The following is a 14,173-nucleotide window of genomic DNA, read 5'->3' as shown; positions in this document are numbered from 1 at the left end:
GTTTCATCCACCTCATTAGAACTGAATCAAATGTGTTCCTTTTAATACCTAAGTAATATTCCATTGTGTATATGTACCACAACTTCCTTATCCATTCATTGCCGAAGGACATCTAGGTTGCTTCCATGTCCTGGCTTTGTAAATAGTGCTTGCAGTGAATGTTCGGGTACACATGTCTCTTTCAATTCTGATTTACTTGGGGTTTATGCCCAGCAGTGGGATTGCTGGGTCATATGGCAATTCTATTCCTAGTTTTTAAAGGAATCTTCACACTGTTCTCCATAGTGGCTGTACCAGTTTGCATTCCCACCAACAGTATAAGAGGATTACCTTTTCTCCACACCCTCTCCAGGATTTATTATTTGTAGATTTTTTGATGATGACCGTTCTGACCTGATAATGATGCCTTCTGACCTCATTGTGGTTTTGATTTGCATTTCTCTAATAATGAGTGACATTGAGCATCTTTTCATGTGTTTATTAGTCATCTGTATGTTTTCTTTGGAGAAGTCTGTTTGGATCCCTTGCCCACTTTTTGATGGGGTTGTTTGTTTTTCTGGTATTGAGCTGCATGAGCTACTTGTATATTTTGGAGATTAATTCTTTGCAATTGTTTCATTTGCTATTATTTTCTCCCATTCTGAGGGTTGTCTTTTTACCTTACTTATAGTTTCCTTCATTGTGCAAAAGCTTTTAAGTTTAATTAGGCCTCATTTGTTTATTTTTGTGTTTATTTCCATTACTCTGAGAGGTGGGTCATAGGGGATCTTGCTGTGATTTATGCCACAGAGTGTTCTGCCTATGTTTTCCTCTAAGAGTTCTATAATTTCTGGTCTTACATTTAGATCTTTAATCCATTTTAAGTTTATTTTTGTATATGGTGTTAGAAAGTGTTGTAGCTTCATTCTTTTACATGCATTTGACCAGTTTTCCCAGCACCACTTGTTGAAGAGGCTGTCTTTTCTCTATTGTCTATTTTTGCCTCTTTTGTCAAAGATAAGGTGTCCATAGGTGTGTGGATTTATCTCTGGACTTTCTGTTTTGTTCCATTGATCTATAAAGACCTGTATATAGAAAACTATAAAACATTGATGAAAGAAATCAAAGATGACACAAATAGATGGAGAAATATATCCTGTTCTTAGATTGGAAGAATCAATATAGTGAAAATTAGTATACTACCCAAAGCAATCTATAGATTCAATGCAATCCCTATCAAACTACCAATGGTATTTTTCACAGAACTAGAACAAATAATTTCACAACTTGTATGGAGAACACAAAAGACCTCAAATAGCCAAAGCAATCTTGAGAAAAAAGAATGGAACTGGAAGAATCAAGCTTCCTGACTCCAGACTCTACTACAAAGCTACAGTCATCAAGACAGTATGGTACTGGCACAAAGTCCTTTGGATTTTCCAAAATGATCACCTTATGAAAGTCCATTCTGGTGGAGTCCTAAATAATGGAGCCACCCAAGAACAAATGAGAACTAGCAGAATAGTCCAGAATCTTGGCAGTTAAAAGGAGTGAGAAATGTAGCTCTAGCTGAAGGGATAGTGTGTGCCCTGAGGCCCTATTTAGGATAATAGCATGAAATTTTATTAATAGATCCTGACAGAATGACCCAGTAGACAGGGAAAGAGGGCAATAGAAGATACAGGAGCAGAGGGGTCAGCTAGAAAAGCAAATAAACTGAAAGTTGAATACGGATGATTTCCAGAGGCCATGTGGCAAGGGCCTTTGTACTGTTATCCCTGGAGAAAACCTGAAGGGGCTTTAAAAGTGAAAGTTACTCAGTTGTGTCTGACTCTTCGCGACCCCATAGACTATACAGGCTCCAAAATCACTGCAGATGGTGACTGCAGCCATGAAATAAAAAAGACACTTACTCCTTGGAAGAAATGTTATGACCAACCTAGACAACATATTAAAGAGCAGAGACATTACTTTGCCAACAAAGATCCGTCTAGTCAAGGCTATGGTTTTTCCAATATTCATGTATGGATGTGAGAGTTGAACTATAAAGAAAACTGAGCACTGAAGAATTGATGCTTTTGAACTGTGGTGTTGGAGAAGACTCTTGAGAGTCCCTTGAACTGCAAGGAGATCCAACCAGTCCATCCTAAAAGAGATCAGTCCTGAACATTCATTGGAAGGACTGATGTTGAAGCTGAAACTCCAATACTTTGGCCACCTGATTCGAAGAGCTGACTCATTTGAAAAGACCCTGATGTTGGGAAAGATTGAACGCGGGAGGAGAAGGGGACAACAGAGGATGAGATGGTTGGATGGCATCACTGACTCTCATGGACATGAGTTTGAGTAAACTCCGGGATTTGGTGATGGACAGGGAGGCCTGGCATGCTGCAGTCCTTGGTGTCACAAAGAGTCAAACACAACTGAGTGACTGAACTGAACTGAGACTATACAGTGCAAGGAATTCTCTAGGTCCAAATACTGGAGTGGGTAGCCTTTCCTTTCTCCAGGGGAATCTTCCCCACCCAGGGATTAAACCCGGGTCTCCAGCATTGTAGGAGAATTCTTTACCAGCTGAGCCACAAGGGAAGCCCAAGAATACTGGAGTGGGTAGCCTATCCCTTTTCCAGCAGATCTTCCCGACCCAGGAAATGAACCAGTGTCTCCTGCATTGCAAGTGGATTCTTTACCAACTGGGCCATTTCAATAGGTTAATCATTCTCTCATTGTGGAGGATGGGTTTGGAGTTGTAGTGAGTGGCTGAGAGCCTAAACTCTGTTGGAATGCCTTTGCAGGAATTCAAATGATAGTGGGGAGGCCCTGAGTAAGATTGGAGAAGAGGGGAGAGCTTGGAGATGAACAAAAGAGAAAATCAGAGGAGCTCAATGCTTGTACATGGGGAGGTGATTGAGGATGAATCCTATGTCATTGGATTTGTTGACTGGGATGGTGATGATTGTGACTTTAGGGTGGTTTTCCATTAGTCTGTCTTTAACTCTGACTGGTTAATCTGTTATCCATGTATTGATTGATTAAAATCAGAGCAAAGTTTTGGTTTTGTTTCTTGGGAATTTCTAGCAGTTCTCAGATATCATTTGGGAGGCTGCTCTGGGTAATTTTAAAAGAATGATTTAAGTGAATCTGTTTTAAAGTAGTGCGTTTGAAGGCTGGGGAAAAAAATTGACCTCTCATTGGCCAGCCTTGTTTTCCAGAATTTGGGGGCTAGAAAGTTGGATTTGAAATAATTTGCTCTACTTCTGTCGTTTCTCATTGCTGAACTTTAGGCTGCTGGCTTTCAAAACATGCTTCTGACCATCATGGTTCTTAGGATTTCTCCCCCACTCATCAGTCTGGCAGCAGCATGGCAGTCACACTCTGCACAAAGATGCCGTCTGCTGTTTTCTGGCTCATCCCCATTTCCCAGAACAAAGTAATTTTCCATAACACATAAGGCCCATATTCTTCATCCTTGTTGATTTTGCCAGACCTCAGTGAACCTTTTTTTTTTAAAGGCACTTTCCATATCCTATTGTGTTGTCTGGATCGTCTCCAAATCCAGTTTTTAATTTCCTATTGGCTAAATTGTATTTTTTTTCTTTCAGCTTGCGCTCATCTTCCGTTTAATCCTGGCTTCTCTCCTCTGCTGTGAGGGAGACCTTAATCTCTTTTGGGCCATCAGCCATGCCATTTAAAAATTCCTTTGGGCATCTGTTCAGCTGGTTTAACATTGTTCAGTCCCACTTCTTGGCTGGGGTTTACTGTCTCCTTGCCTGCTTCCATTCCTTTCAGTAAAGGGTATGAGGGCTCCTCATGGGGGGAGTCATGCACCCGCTTCCAGTGTGATCCTTCTTTCTGTGGCTCTGTTCTCCTAATATTCTAGTGCCAAATATTTAACCCATTCAGTTGGTCAGGAAGCCTTGGGCTGAAACACTGGGTCATTCCATCTTACAGAGAGATCCAAGGAGCACCAATGCTAGACATGGCCCTGGGTCATTCTGTGGTTTACACACCCTTGGTGCTTGACGGGTCTTTCTTTGCAAGGGTCACCTGGAAAAATAGTATCTTCAGCACCTACAGTACCTTGGATCTTTAGATTTCAGCTATGATGATCCTGAATGTTAAAGCCTTGCTAAAGAACAAGAGGAGGGTACTTGATTAAACTGCAAGTCAGTAAGTGGTAAGTCAAGGAGTGTGTTTTCTGACTTGCATCTTGTAAGTGCATACATCCCAGTGTACTTGATGGGCTCACATTTGAGTTAATTCTGTTCATTCTCTCAGATGACCTTCAATAACCATCACCATGGTGGGAGATAAGATGTGGTATGTACAGTCACAAACTTAGATTCAGAAGATTGTTCCTTCACTAGGCACTGCTGCTTTGTCAGCTCTACCGCTGATTGACTGGGTAACCTTGAGGCAAGTTCCTTCTCCTTTGTAGGTTTCAGCTTTCTGGTTCTTAAAGTGAGGAAATCAAACCAGGTAATCTTCAAAGCCTCTTCGAATTGAGATGAACCTTTTCATTCATCTAAAAATACTCTGATGACAGGAGGAAGGCTTCTTCTTTCCAACAATGCAAGGGCTGTGGAGATTTTCCTATGAGTTGTCCCTTACCAAAAATGACACCCCATTCCCATCATCCCCCTCTCTCAAGAGCCCTGGCAGCAGAAAGAAGGCTTGTCAGAGAGGTCCTTCCTTGAATAGGTGGATATGTCCTGCTTGGAATAAGAAAAAGGAAAATCAATGAAGCAAAGTCAGGAGATGTTAAGAAAATGAGAAAAAGGCTTGTTAATTCAAAACAAGTATCTGAAGCAAAGAAAGCCACATCACTTTATTGACCGAATATACACAAATACCCCCTTATCCCCATGTACTTAGACTGTTGTGCATATAATACAAAATATTTAATGGATCATTGATGTCTTATGTATTTTATTGTTGAAGTCTTTGAACACAGTTGTAATTTCTTTATTAGTAAGTAAAGGTTACCTGACTTCAGCCCCTTTTAGAAAATCATGTCTCCTCATTGTACTCTTACCTTATTTCATAGCTCACTGTACCTAAGTGAGAGTTGAGGGACAGTACAAGGTTGGAGTTCTGCTCTTATGTGTAGAATCCCTAGTAACAATCAGTACGTTTTGAAAAGCCTTTGGTCCATTGAGAAAATGGACTAAGTAGAGAGGGATGGGATGCGGTGGGGCAGAGTAGAAGGGAGGCCCATGAGGAGGGGGCGGGTGTATGTATACATATAGCTGATTCACTTTGTTGTAAAGCAGAAACTAACACATTGTAAAGCAATTATACACCAAAAAAAAAGAAACATACAGACAAGGATCATTCGTCTACCAAGTAGGGCAATGGTTAAGATCCTCAAAGTGTATGGTTGCGTAGGTCATTGGCAACACTGCTCCTTTAGAAATGAGCCCCTGGAAGTTGCATTTGCCAAGGATTATGCTGTTTCCCTTTCTGACCTTCGGGTAATCTTGTTATTGGAGAATTCACATCAATGATCTGCTTCCCTTGGTCTGCATAATTCTTTTTTTGAATTCATTTTCATTGAAATGGTAATGTTTATATCTGCCTTGCTTAGTAAAATATAAATAGCAGAAATGTGCATGGGAAATCAGTGCTTACACTGATGTGTCAGCTTCATCTGGATTGTCAACTGAGAGATCTCTGAACAGTTACTCCTGTATCACTTACTTGGTAGACAGTGTGACTGGTGATAGACAATATCATATATGACTTTTACAGATGCCTAAGCAGAATTCTTTTAGTAACTTACTAGAGTCATCCTTCATTAAGCAAAAGGAAAATCTGTAATATTTGAATCATTCAAAATTTAGTTTCATATTCAAAGTTCAGTTTCAGCAGAAATGGACTAAAGTATGCATCTTGGTCAGGCTTTTATTCTAGCATAATACATTTTCTTAACCTTTAGCCTTAGAGTTAATCTTCAATGTGGCAGTTCTTATGAATCTGTTTATAGATAGTACTAACAGTGGAAAAATATCTCTGAGAGCTCTTGTCATCAAAGAAAGTTCTAATGAAATAATGGGGCTTTTAAATATAGATCATTAGTCAGAGACATGAAACAAACATCCTCTTATTAAGCTATTACCTCACCTCATTGTTGAAAGCATGAAACTGCAGAGAGTTAGAGTATATCATTTTCATAAAATATTAGTTGTTGAAGAGCTGGTCTCCAGGCATTTTAGGTTATTTTTTCCTATTCATTGAAGTCCAAAATATTGCTCATCTGAACTTTCTCTGTTAATCACTGTTACAGTAAATCTGAGACTGCAAGACGCCCAGTAATTCATTACCAATGCAGAACTTGTTCACCTTAAGGTCAGTTATTCAGTGCCTGAGCTGACTGTCTTTAACAAGAAATCATCATCTTGAATGAATAAAAGAAATAATGAAAAGGAAAGCAAGAGACTTTAGTTCAAGAATCTGGACCGAAAAGCCACCGGGTTTCTAGGGGCCATTTCCCCTTCGTCCTCCTCTACTGTCCACTGTCCCATTTAGAAGGGAATAAGCTGCTGGTGAGGTTGAGTTGAAGGTTCCCTACCCCCAAAAGTAGCCTTGTTAAGCCCTATACTGTCCCCACATACTCTGGGAGCATAAAGGATGGGCCCTGAAATCTGCCACAGAGGAGGTATCTCTTGGGCTGACCAAGGGCCAGGGAGAGTTTCTGAACAAAGTGGGCAGAGGGGAGAATTTCTAGTGAAGAAAGGTGTGTGCACGAAGTGTGAGAAATTGAAGACTATAGGGTTTTCAAAGAACTCTAGTACTTATGCTCATAGGGCTGAAGCATGAATTAGGAAAGAAGCTGGCTAAGAACTGTGGCCAGATGTGTAGCTAGATGCCCAATGATGAACGGCACTCTGCTATAGAGAGTGGTTTGTGTTCTCTAGCCTTAAAACGGCAAAGAACATTCTGAGTGAGGGAATGTCCCTCGCAGGTTTGCAGTTAGGTGGAGAATGGATTTTTTCAAATTAATTAAATTAATTAATTTGGTTGTGCTGGGTCATAGCTGTGGCAGACAGGATGTTTAGTTGCAGCATGCGAGCTCTTAGTTATTGCATGTGGGATATAGTTCCTTGACCAGGGATCAAACCCGGGCTCCCTGCATTGGGAGAGCAGATTCTTAGCCACTGGACCACCAGGGAAATCCCTAGAGAATGGATTTGAGGGAGGCAGACAAAACTGGAGATAAAGGAACCGATTAGGGGGATGAGAATTACCAGGAAAGGTAAGAGGGTAGGATTCGGAAGGAAGGAGGAGTAGAGAGAAGGAAGAATTGACACTAAGGTTCCTGGCTGGGGCGACAGCTTGGGCTCTCAGGAGACAGGAATACAGGAGAAATGGAGGTGAGCTGAGGTGGGGAGCAGTAGGGGGTTCATTTACTATGACTGTGTCCAATAGATATTAGTTAGATAAAGGGTTCTAAAGGACAGACCCTTGAGAGAGACTGGGAAACCATCAGCATGCAAATGGTAATTAGAGCACTTCTGAGTTTCTTTCCAGCCCTTAAATTCTGTGGTTCAATGAATAACGTAATTTCTTCAACACATACCCATTTCAGGAAGTCTAAAATGAGCAGTGGCTGGTGTGAAGTGACTTGATGACACAGTGCAATTCCATCTCTCGTGGTTATGACTAGTAAATCAGTTGTGATCTCAGCCTGATGCAGACATTGAAAATCCATCAGGAGAGATTTAGTGAGTGTCTTCTTTGTCTTAGATGCTGCAGGGAAGATTCACTTTTTTTTTTTTTAGGATGTGAAATCATTTCGTTGAGTTTTTCCATTCAAGTTGAGGTAAGATGTAGAGGTTTAAAAAAAGGGTAGAGGTCAGAGAGATTGTTCAGGAAGGTCAGGAAGTGGGGTTTAGAAGGCAGACTGTGAATAGTGCATTTGAGATGATAACAGAAGATGAAATGGACATGATCAAGAATAAGAAGGATCTTGGCCAGAGACCAAGACTGGATTCATGCCATGTGAAGTCTGTGGAGAGGGTGGAGAGCAGAAGAGAAGGGAGTTTTGGGGAATAAAGCAGGTCGCAGGGAGGGCCGGCCTGAGCCCTGCCAGGCCCCACCTTCAGGCTGAGAGAGGGTGAGGCTCAGTGAGCCAGGGAGGCTAAAGCTAGAAGGAGAATAATCCTCCGTCAGCGGTCGTGAAAAGGGAGTTTAAGGAGAAAGGTGACCAGATGTGATGATGACTGACTAGAAAATGATCATTGAATTTAATGATAGGTTGGCTGCTGGTGGTTTTTCTCAAAGGATAAAGAGTTAGAAAGACAGTGTAGGTCAGGAAAGGAAGAGTAAGAAGAGGAGTAATGATGATAATAGTAATAGTAACATGTACACTTCCTAAGTTATATGGTAGGCAGTGTTTTATGCGCCTTGTGCATTTTAATTTTGTAAATTACCATAGTAATTTTAGAAACATACTAGTATTATTAGCGTTACTAATATTGTTACTGTTTCCTTTTTACTGATGAGAGGTATATTAGATAAAAGCAGTGAGCATAGATAGTTCTTTTGATACATTTTGCAGGGATAGAAGAAGTGGAAAAAGCACAGTAGGGGACACTGTGGTTAAATGAACGCTTTTCTAAGAGACTGTGACGTTTTTGAAAGCAGTGAGGGAAGGAGACAGGGAGGAATCACTGAAGATGCAACAGAAGGATGAGCAGGTGGGATCGGAGGAAGAGGTGACCAGTAGGCATGGCGAGAGGGCCCAGCCTTAAGGAGAAGGGACACCGTTTTGAGAAAATTAAGAAAGTTTTATAGTCACTCATATTTTACAGTTCAAAAGTGAGACTGTCTCTGAAGTTACGCTTGATCGTGTTGGACAGTTAGGAAGAGACGTGAGAGAGCTGCTGAATATCATTGCATGCGTCTTCTTTCTTTGAAAAATTTATGACTCAGTGTTTGAAGTTTTAGAAAAACTTAACTTTATTCATATGAACTTGCCCAAACTGAGTTCTGTCGAGTGTGATTTCACTTGTCATGTTCTTTATCATTTGTTACCTCATTTTGTTATTTCAGCATAAACATGAGATCTTCTTCACATGTATTTGGATGCAATAATTGCATATTCTCTTGATCATTTCTCAAAAAAACTTGTATTTGGGACCTGTTTGGTCGAGAGGCAGAGAGGTCAGAGAGCCTGGCAGCTGCAATGTGCAGTGTGGCCACAAACAAGGAGAACAGCAGTGCTGGGGATGGGAGGCTGGAGAGGAAAGTGAGTTGCGTGGCTGAGGATAAAGAACCATATTGAAAAGTCCATTTGTGACTTTAAAACTGAGACGTCACTTCTACGAGAACACTTCTGTTAACGGGAGATAGAAAGCACAGGACCACTGTCATTAAGTTTATAGAGAACAAAGTGAACTTACAATTGGCCACTGGCTAATCAGCTGGAGCAGCAGTGACATTTAGGATCCGAGTGGCTATAAATTGGTGACAGGAAATCGTTCCCTGTGAATAAAGTCTTTCTTCTAGAGTAACAGGGACTGGCTGGCTACATTGCTGAACTTATCAGATCAGATTCTCCCTCTCTGCCTCCCTCTACTCCTGCCCCCTTCCCTTCATGGGAATGCTGTTTAAACTTGACCAAGTGTTTGTGCTCAGTTACTGAGTTGTATCCAACTCTTTGTGACCCCGTGGACTGTAGCCCGCTAGGCTCCTCTGTCCATTCATTATCTCTAGGACTGAATAAATCGTTGCTCAAGCAGGCCAATGATTTCAGCTGCCAATTTGCCAGATAGAACTATTAGTATTTACAGCAATCAAAAAAAGGTGACAATACTTGCACATATTTCCACTGCAGGAATATCCTCTCTTTGGAAATGAAGAAATCGAAAATATTTAGAAAACGTGGACTGGGGCAATTGTAGCAGTCATTTCAGTTTCAAAACATTTCCTGAGGAAAAGTAAATGTTTTCTTTCTCATAGAACCCAATATTTTGTCTGTTGAGATATGTTCATCAAAACATTTTATTGATATATAAAATGTTTTCGAAGTTCATTCTGTGTAAACGTGATCATCTCATACTATCCAGGGTGTGTTGAGCACCTCTGTCTCTCCATTAGTACCTAGTGTCGTCTGTCTGTGTTTTGTGTCTCATGGTCCATGTCTTTTTTGCAGATATTGATGAATGTGTAAACAACACTATTTGTGACAGTCACGGGTTTTGTGACAATACGGCTGGCTCCTTCCGCTGCCTCTGTTATCAGGGCTTTCAGGCCCCACAGGATGGGCAAGGGTGTGTGGGTGAGTGCTTAGATTTTTTTTTCTCCCGACATCTCTCTATCAGGAAGAAATCAAAACCATCAACCACAGGAGAGATGGAAGCAAGGTAACTGGGCAGAATGACATCAATAATCTGATCTTGTCGTATGGTTTGGAGAGGTGCACAGTGACCCCGCAGCTTCTGGAATGGTTAGGGATGTTAAGAAATAGAGAAGCATAACTTGGATTTAAATGTATATTAAAAAGAGCATCTGTTTAAACTCTTAGCTGGGTATGCGGAACGCTCCAGTCCTTCCTGCACAGGAAATAGAGTCTGGTGTGTGGTAGAGCTTGTCTGTCTTCAAAATGTACCTCCCTTAGGCAGTGCGTTTAAGGAAACGCGTTGGCAGGAGTTTCTGTTTCCAGGAATGACACCCGTAAAATGATGCTTTGGCTTGTGCAAGCATACTTCTTCCATCTGTCCTGAGATTGTCAGAGCTGGAAGGAATCTTGAGTATCATCAGATGTCCTAGAATATGGTCCATCACTTGCTCACATAAAATAGCCACTTCCTATGTCATGTTCTGATCAGCCGTGATTTCTTTAAGTCAAATTCATCATGAGGCATACTTGCAATTAGAGCAATTAAATGGGAAAGAAATTATTTAATTCAGAACTTCACAGATAACAAGGCTTTTTCTTTACTCTTAATTTAAGAAAATCTGCCTCTGGTCGTTACATGGCAGATGACACTTGAGGATGAGTCAGCAATGTTTTAGCTTGGAAATTTGCAATGAAAGCAGCAATTCATTTCCCATCCAGATTGAACTGGGAAAACAAAGTTGGTTTGCAAATTTAACAATAAAATCACTTGAATAGTAACCACCTTTAAGGTAACACTGTTGTAATCACTTGTTCCAATTCCTGCTGTAGTTTCCTATGCACTAAATTACAGTGGTAAAAACCATCTGCCATTCACTAAATATGTCGACTTAATAGGTCTTGTGGTCTGGCCCTCACTTACTTTCTCAGCCTCACCGCCTGCTTCCTCACCGGTTACGCTCCTGCAGCATAAAACTGCTTATGATTGTTCATGTAGCTGGGAAGTGATTAGGCTGTTGTTTGCTCCTTTTGCTGAGAATAACCTCCTGGCCTCCCCCTCCCTGAGCCTCAGTCCATCCCATTCATTCCTGAAGCCCCTGAAGCCAGAAGTTCAATGTCATCTCCTCCCAGGTACCATTCCTGTTCCACTTCTCACCTTCCAGCTGAGCTACTATCCTTCCTCCTGCTTCCCAAATACCTTGGGTAAATTCTATTGTAATACTTACATCCTTTTGTGCAATAAATCAATCATGTATGTGCTGCCTGCAGCTGCCTATTCCAAAGCAACAAGGTCCATGTGATTGAGAACATTGTCTGTCTGTCTCTCCTGACTGGGCCTAATATTTGGCCCATTGTAGGTGCTCAGTAAATGTTTACTGTTACCTATTGTGGTATCAGATGTCAAACCACTGACTCCACTTATCTTCTGAGCCCTTGGTTAATGTTTATTTCTAACCAGGCAGATGAGTGCACCAAATCCATGCCAATGTTTCATTTCGACCTACAATATACCACCCTTGGAGAAGGAATATCTGTTATCCTGTTAATAGACTTACATGTGTTGTTATATTTGTCTGTTCTCTTGGAAAAATATTAACTGAGCACCTCTTACATGTACCACACCACACTGGGTGTTCCTCAGGGTTTGAGAGATGAATCAGCCCTCTGGGACCAAACTTTGGCCTCTCTGTTCCCACTGCTTGGATCCTGGCTGTTTACCCTTCTTATCCATTCATCCTTCAGATGGAGCTTGGTTCCAGTATTACTTCCTTAACTCACCACTGCACTTAAGGTCCACTGTTGCATGCTGTCCTAATGCTCTGTACTTTTCATTCCTAGCACTTATCCTGGCCTCTATGACTTGACATTAAGCTCTCTGAAGGCAGGAGTTGGCAGGAGCTCCCTGAAGGCTTCCTACATCGTCATTGTCTCCCCAGTCTGAGCCATAGAAGTAAACGAGAAAATATTTTTTGATTGAATGAATACCATCTGGTAGGAAAGATTTCAATAGCTATGGAAATAATATAAGTTAGAAAGTAGAAGATTCCATTTGACAGTTACCTAAAATTGATAAATGCAAACTGGCAAATATCTAAAGTCAATTTTTCTGGTCTAAATTATGACTGTCCAGGTTGATTAAATATATCAACTCTCTGCTTTACTTTGTCATAATATCTTTTCATAAGCAAAACTCAGCTTATTGGATTTACATCTGTTTATATACAAAGTAAAATGGAAAACTGAGGTAATTATCCAAATAAGTCAACAGAGATAAACTTTTTGTCCAATTAACTGGGTATAGCAGGTGAAAATAGTATTTTTTTCCCCCTGAATGACTTGGATAATTGCTCAAATTTTTAACTTTCTATAGACCATCTTAGAGTATGCTCATGAAAACTGATGTTTGTACACATTTAATCATGTTTAATGCATAAAATACATCAACATTTCAGATGTCAAGTCAGGTACTTTGTTTACTGGGCACTCATTAATGACATTTCTTCAGAGGAGAAAAGATAAAAAGTAGTATTGGACAAGGGCAAACATAAAATTAGCCTTTCTTTAGGGCCATGTACTTGCTTACTGTTGAATAAAATGGACTCATCTGTGAATTTTTAGTGTTTCAGTTAAGTATATTTAACTAAAAATAAAAATATCTAGCAGAAGTAGAAATTACACTGTGGAACACCAACAGAAATTTTAAAGGCATGGTAATATCAGTGGACCAGTTTGCTTCCTGGGGAGAGTGAAGATTAATGTAACCCAGTAACTACTTACAGGGGTTGTCCCTTCATTTCCCAAAGAGATACCCAACCTGACTTCTGGTTGTCAAGTTATGAACATTTTGGCTGCTAGGGAACTATATCTTTAGACATGTGAGTGGACTGTAAACAATTTCCAAAAATGCATTTCAAGAATTCGGCAGTTTCTGAAGTGCCAGTGCTGCTAATTTTCCTTGAATTAAAAACTAAGACAGAAATACCCAGTTATTTAAGCCCTCATAATGTCAAAAATTCAGGGAAGTGAAAATTAAACAAAGTGTACATACAATGCTTGCAGTACAGTTTTGAGTTCTTCCTTAAAACCGGAGTAGGAGTTTGCAAGCCTTGCGTTGGGTTTTCCTTGTCCCGTCCCACAAACCAAAGCCTGCAGCATTGCCAGTGGGAGCCCCGTCCCCCCAAAAGCTGAAGGGTTTGATTGTTCCCGGGGTGGGGGGAGTCCCCTTGTTCCAGCAGACACCACCAGTCATGGCACAGCTGGTGAAACAAAGCATGGTCAGGAGTGAGGAACACATCTGACTTGGTCTGTGCTCCCTTTTCCAGATGTGAACGAATGTGAGCTGCTCAGTGGGGTATGCGGTGAAGCCTTCTGTGAAAATGTGGAAGGGTCCTTCCTGTGTGTGTGCGCTGACGAAAGCCAGGAGTATAGCCCCATGACTGGGCAGTGCCGCTCCCGGCTCTCCACAGGTGAGTGATGCTGTCTGCACGGAGGGCTTCTCCCGGGGACCTGTACCCACACAGGTCTGGGCCAAAGACTCTGGGAGTGAGGAGGAAATGACCAAATATTTTGCCACCCTGCTGGAAGCGTTCATGCTGTTTCCAGGCCTGCCTTATCAGTGGACTTTAGACGTGGGTTATGACTGTTGGAGCCAGATGACCTCTAATGTGCTTTCCAACCCGGAGACGCCGTGGGGAGAGTGAAGGATCCAAAATGATGAGAACATTGGCTGGGAATTGCCTAAAACTGAGAGCCATCAGCTCAGGGCTTAATATGGCAACATCTCATTAAGTTGCATAATTCTTCTCTCTTGGCCCTTGGAGAAACGTATTTTGACACTTTTCTAAATTAAAA

At 41.2% G+C, this 14,173-nt stretch overlaps 1 protein-coding gene across 12 annotated transcripts in view; it reads left to right on the top strand.

The window, feature by feature from the left end:
* Positions 1 to 14,173, top strand: part of LTBP1 (latent transforming growth factor beta binding protein 1) — a 453,522-nt gene that overhangs the window by 381,547 nt on the left and 57,802 nt on the right. For 7 of the 12 annotated variants that reach the window (XM_065929445.1, XM_065929447.1, XM_065929444.1 and 4 more), the window contains 2 exons: positions 10,136 to 10,261; positions 13,645 to 13,788. In XM_065929445.1, coding sequence (XP_065785517.1) covers positions 10,136 to 10,261; positions 13,645 to 13,788 — 270 coding nt within the window. The remainder of the gene's footprint in view (positions 1 to 10,135; positions 10,262 to 13,644; positions 13,789 to 14,173) is intronic. The other 5 variants (XM_065929446.1, XM_065929456.1, XM_065929455.1 and 2 more) reach the window with 1 other exon arrangement.

This window comes from Muntiacus reevesi, chromosome 3 (genome assembly GCF_963930625.1).
Source record: "Muntiacus reevesi chromosome 3, mMunRee1.1, whole genome shotgun sequence".
NCBI classification, from domain to species: Eukaryota; Metazoa; Chordata; class Mammalia; order Artiodactyla; family Cervidae; genus Muntiacus; species Muntiacus reevesi.
This window is presented reverse-complemented; position numbering and strand designations above follow the sequence as displayed.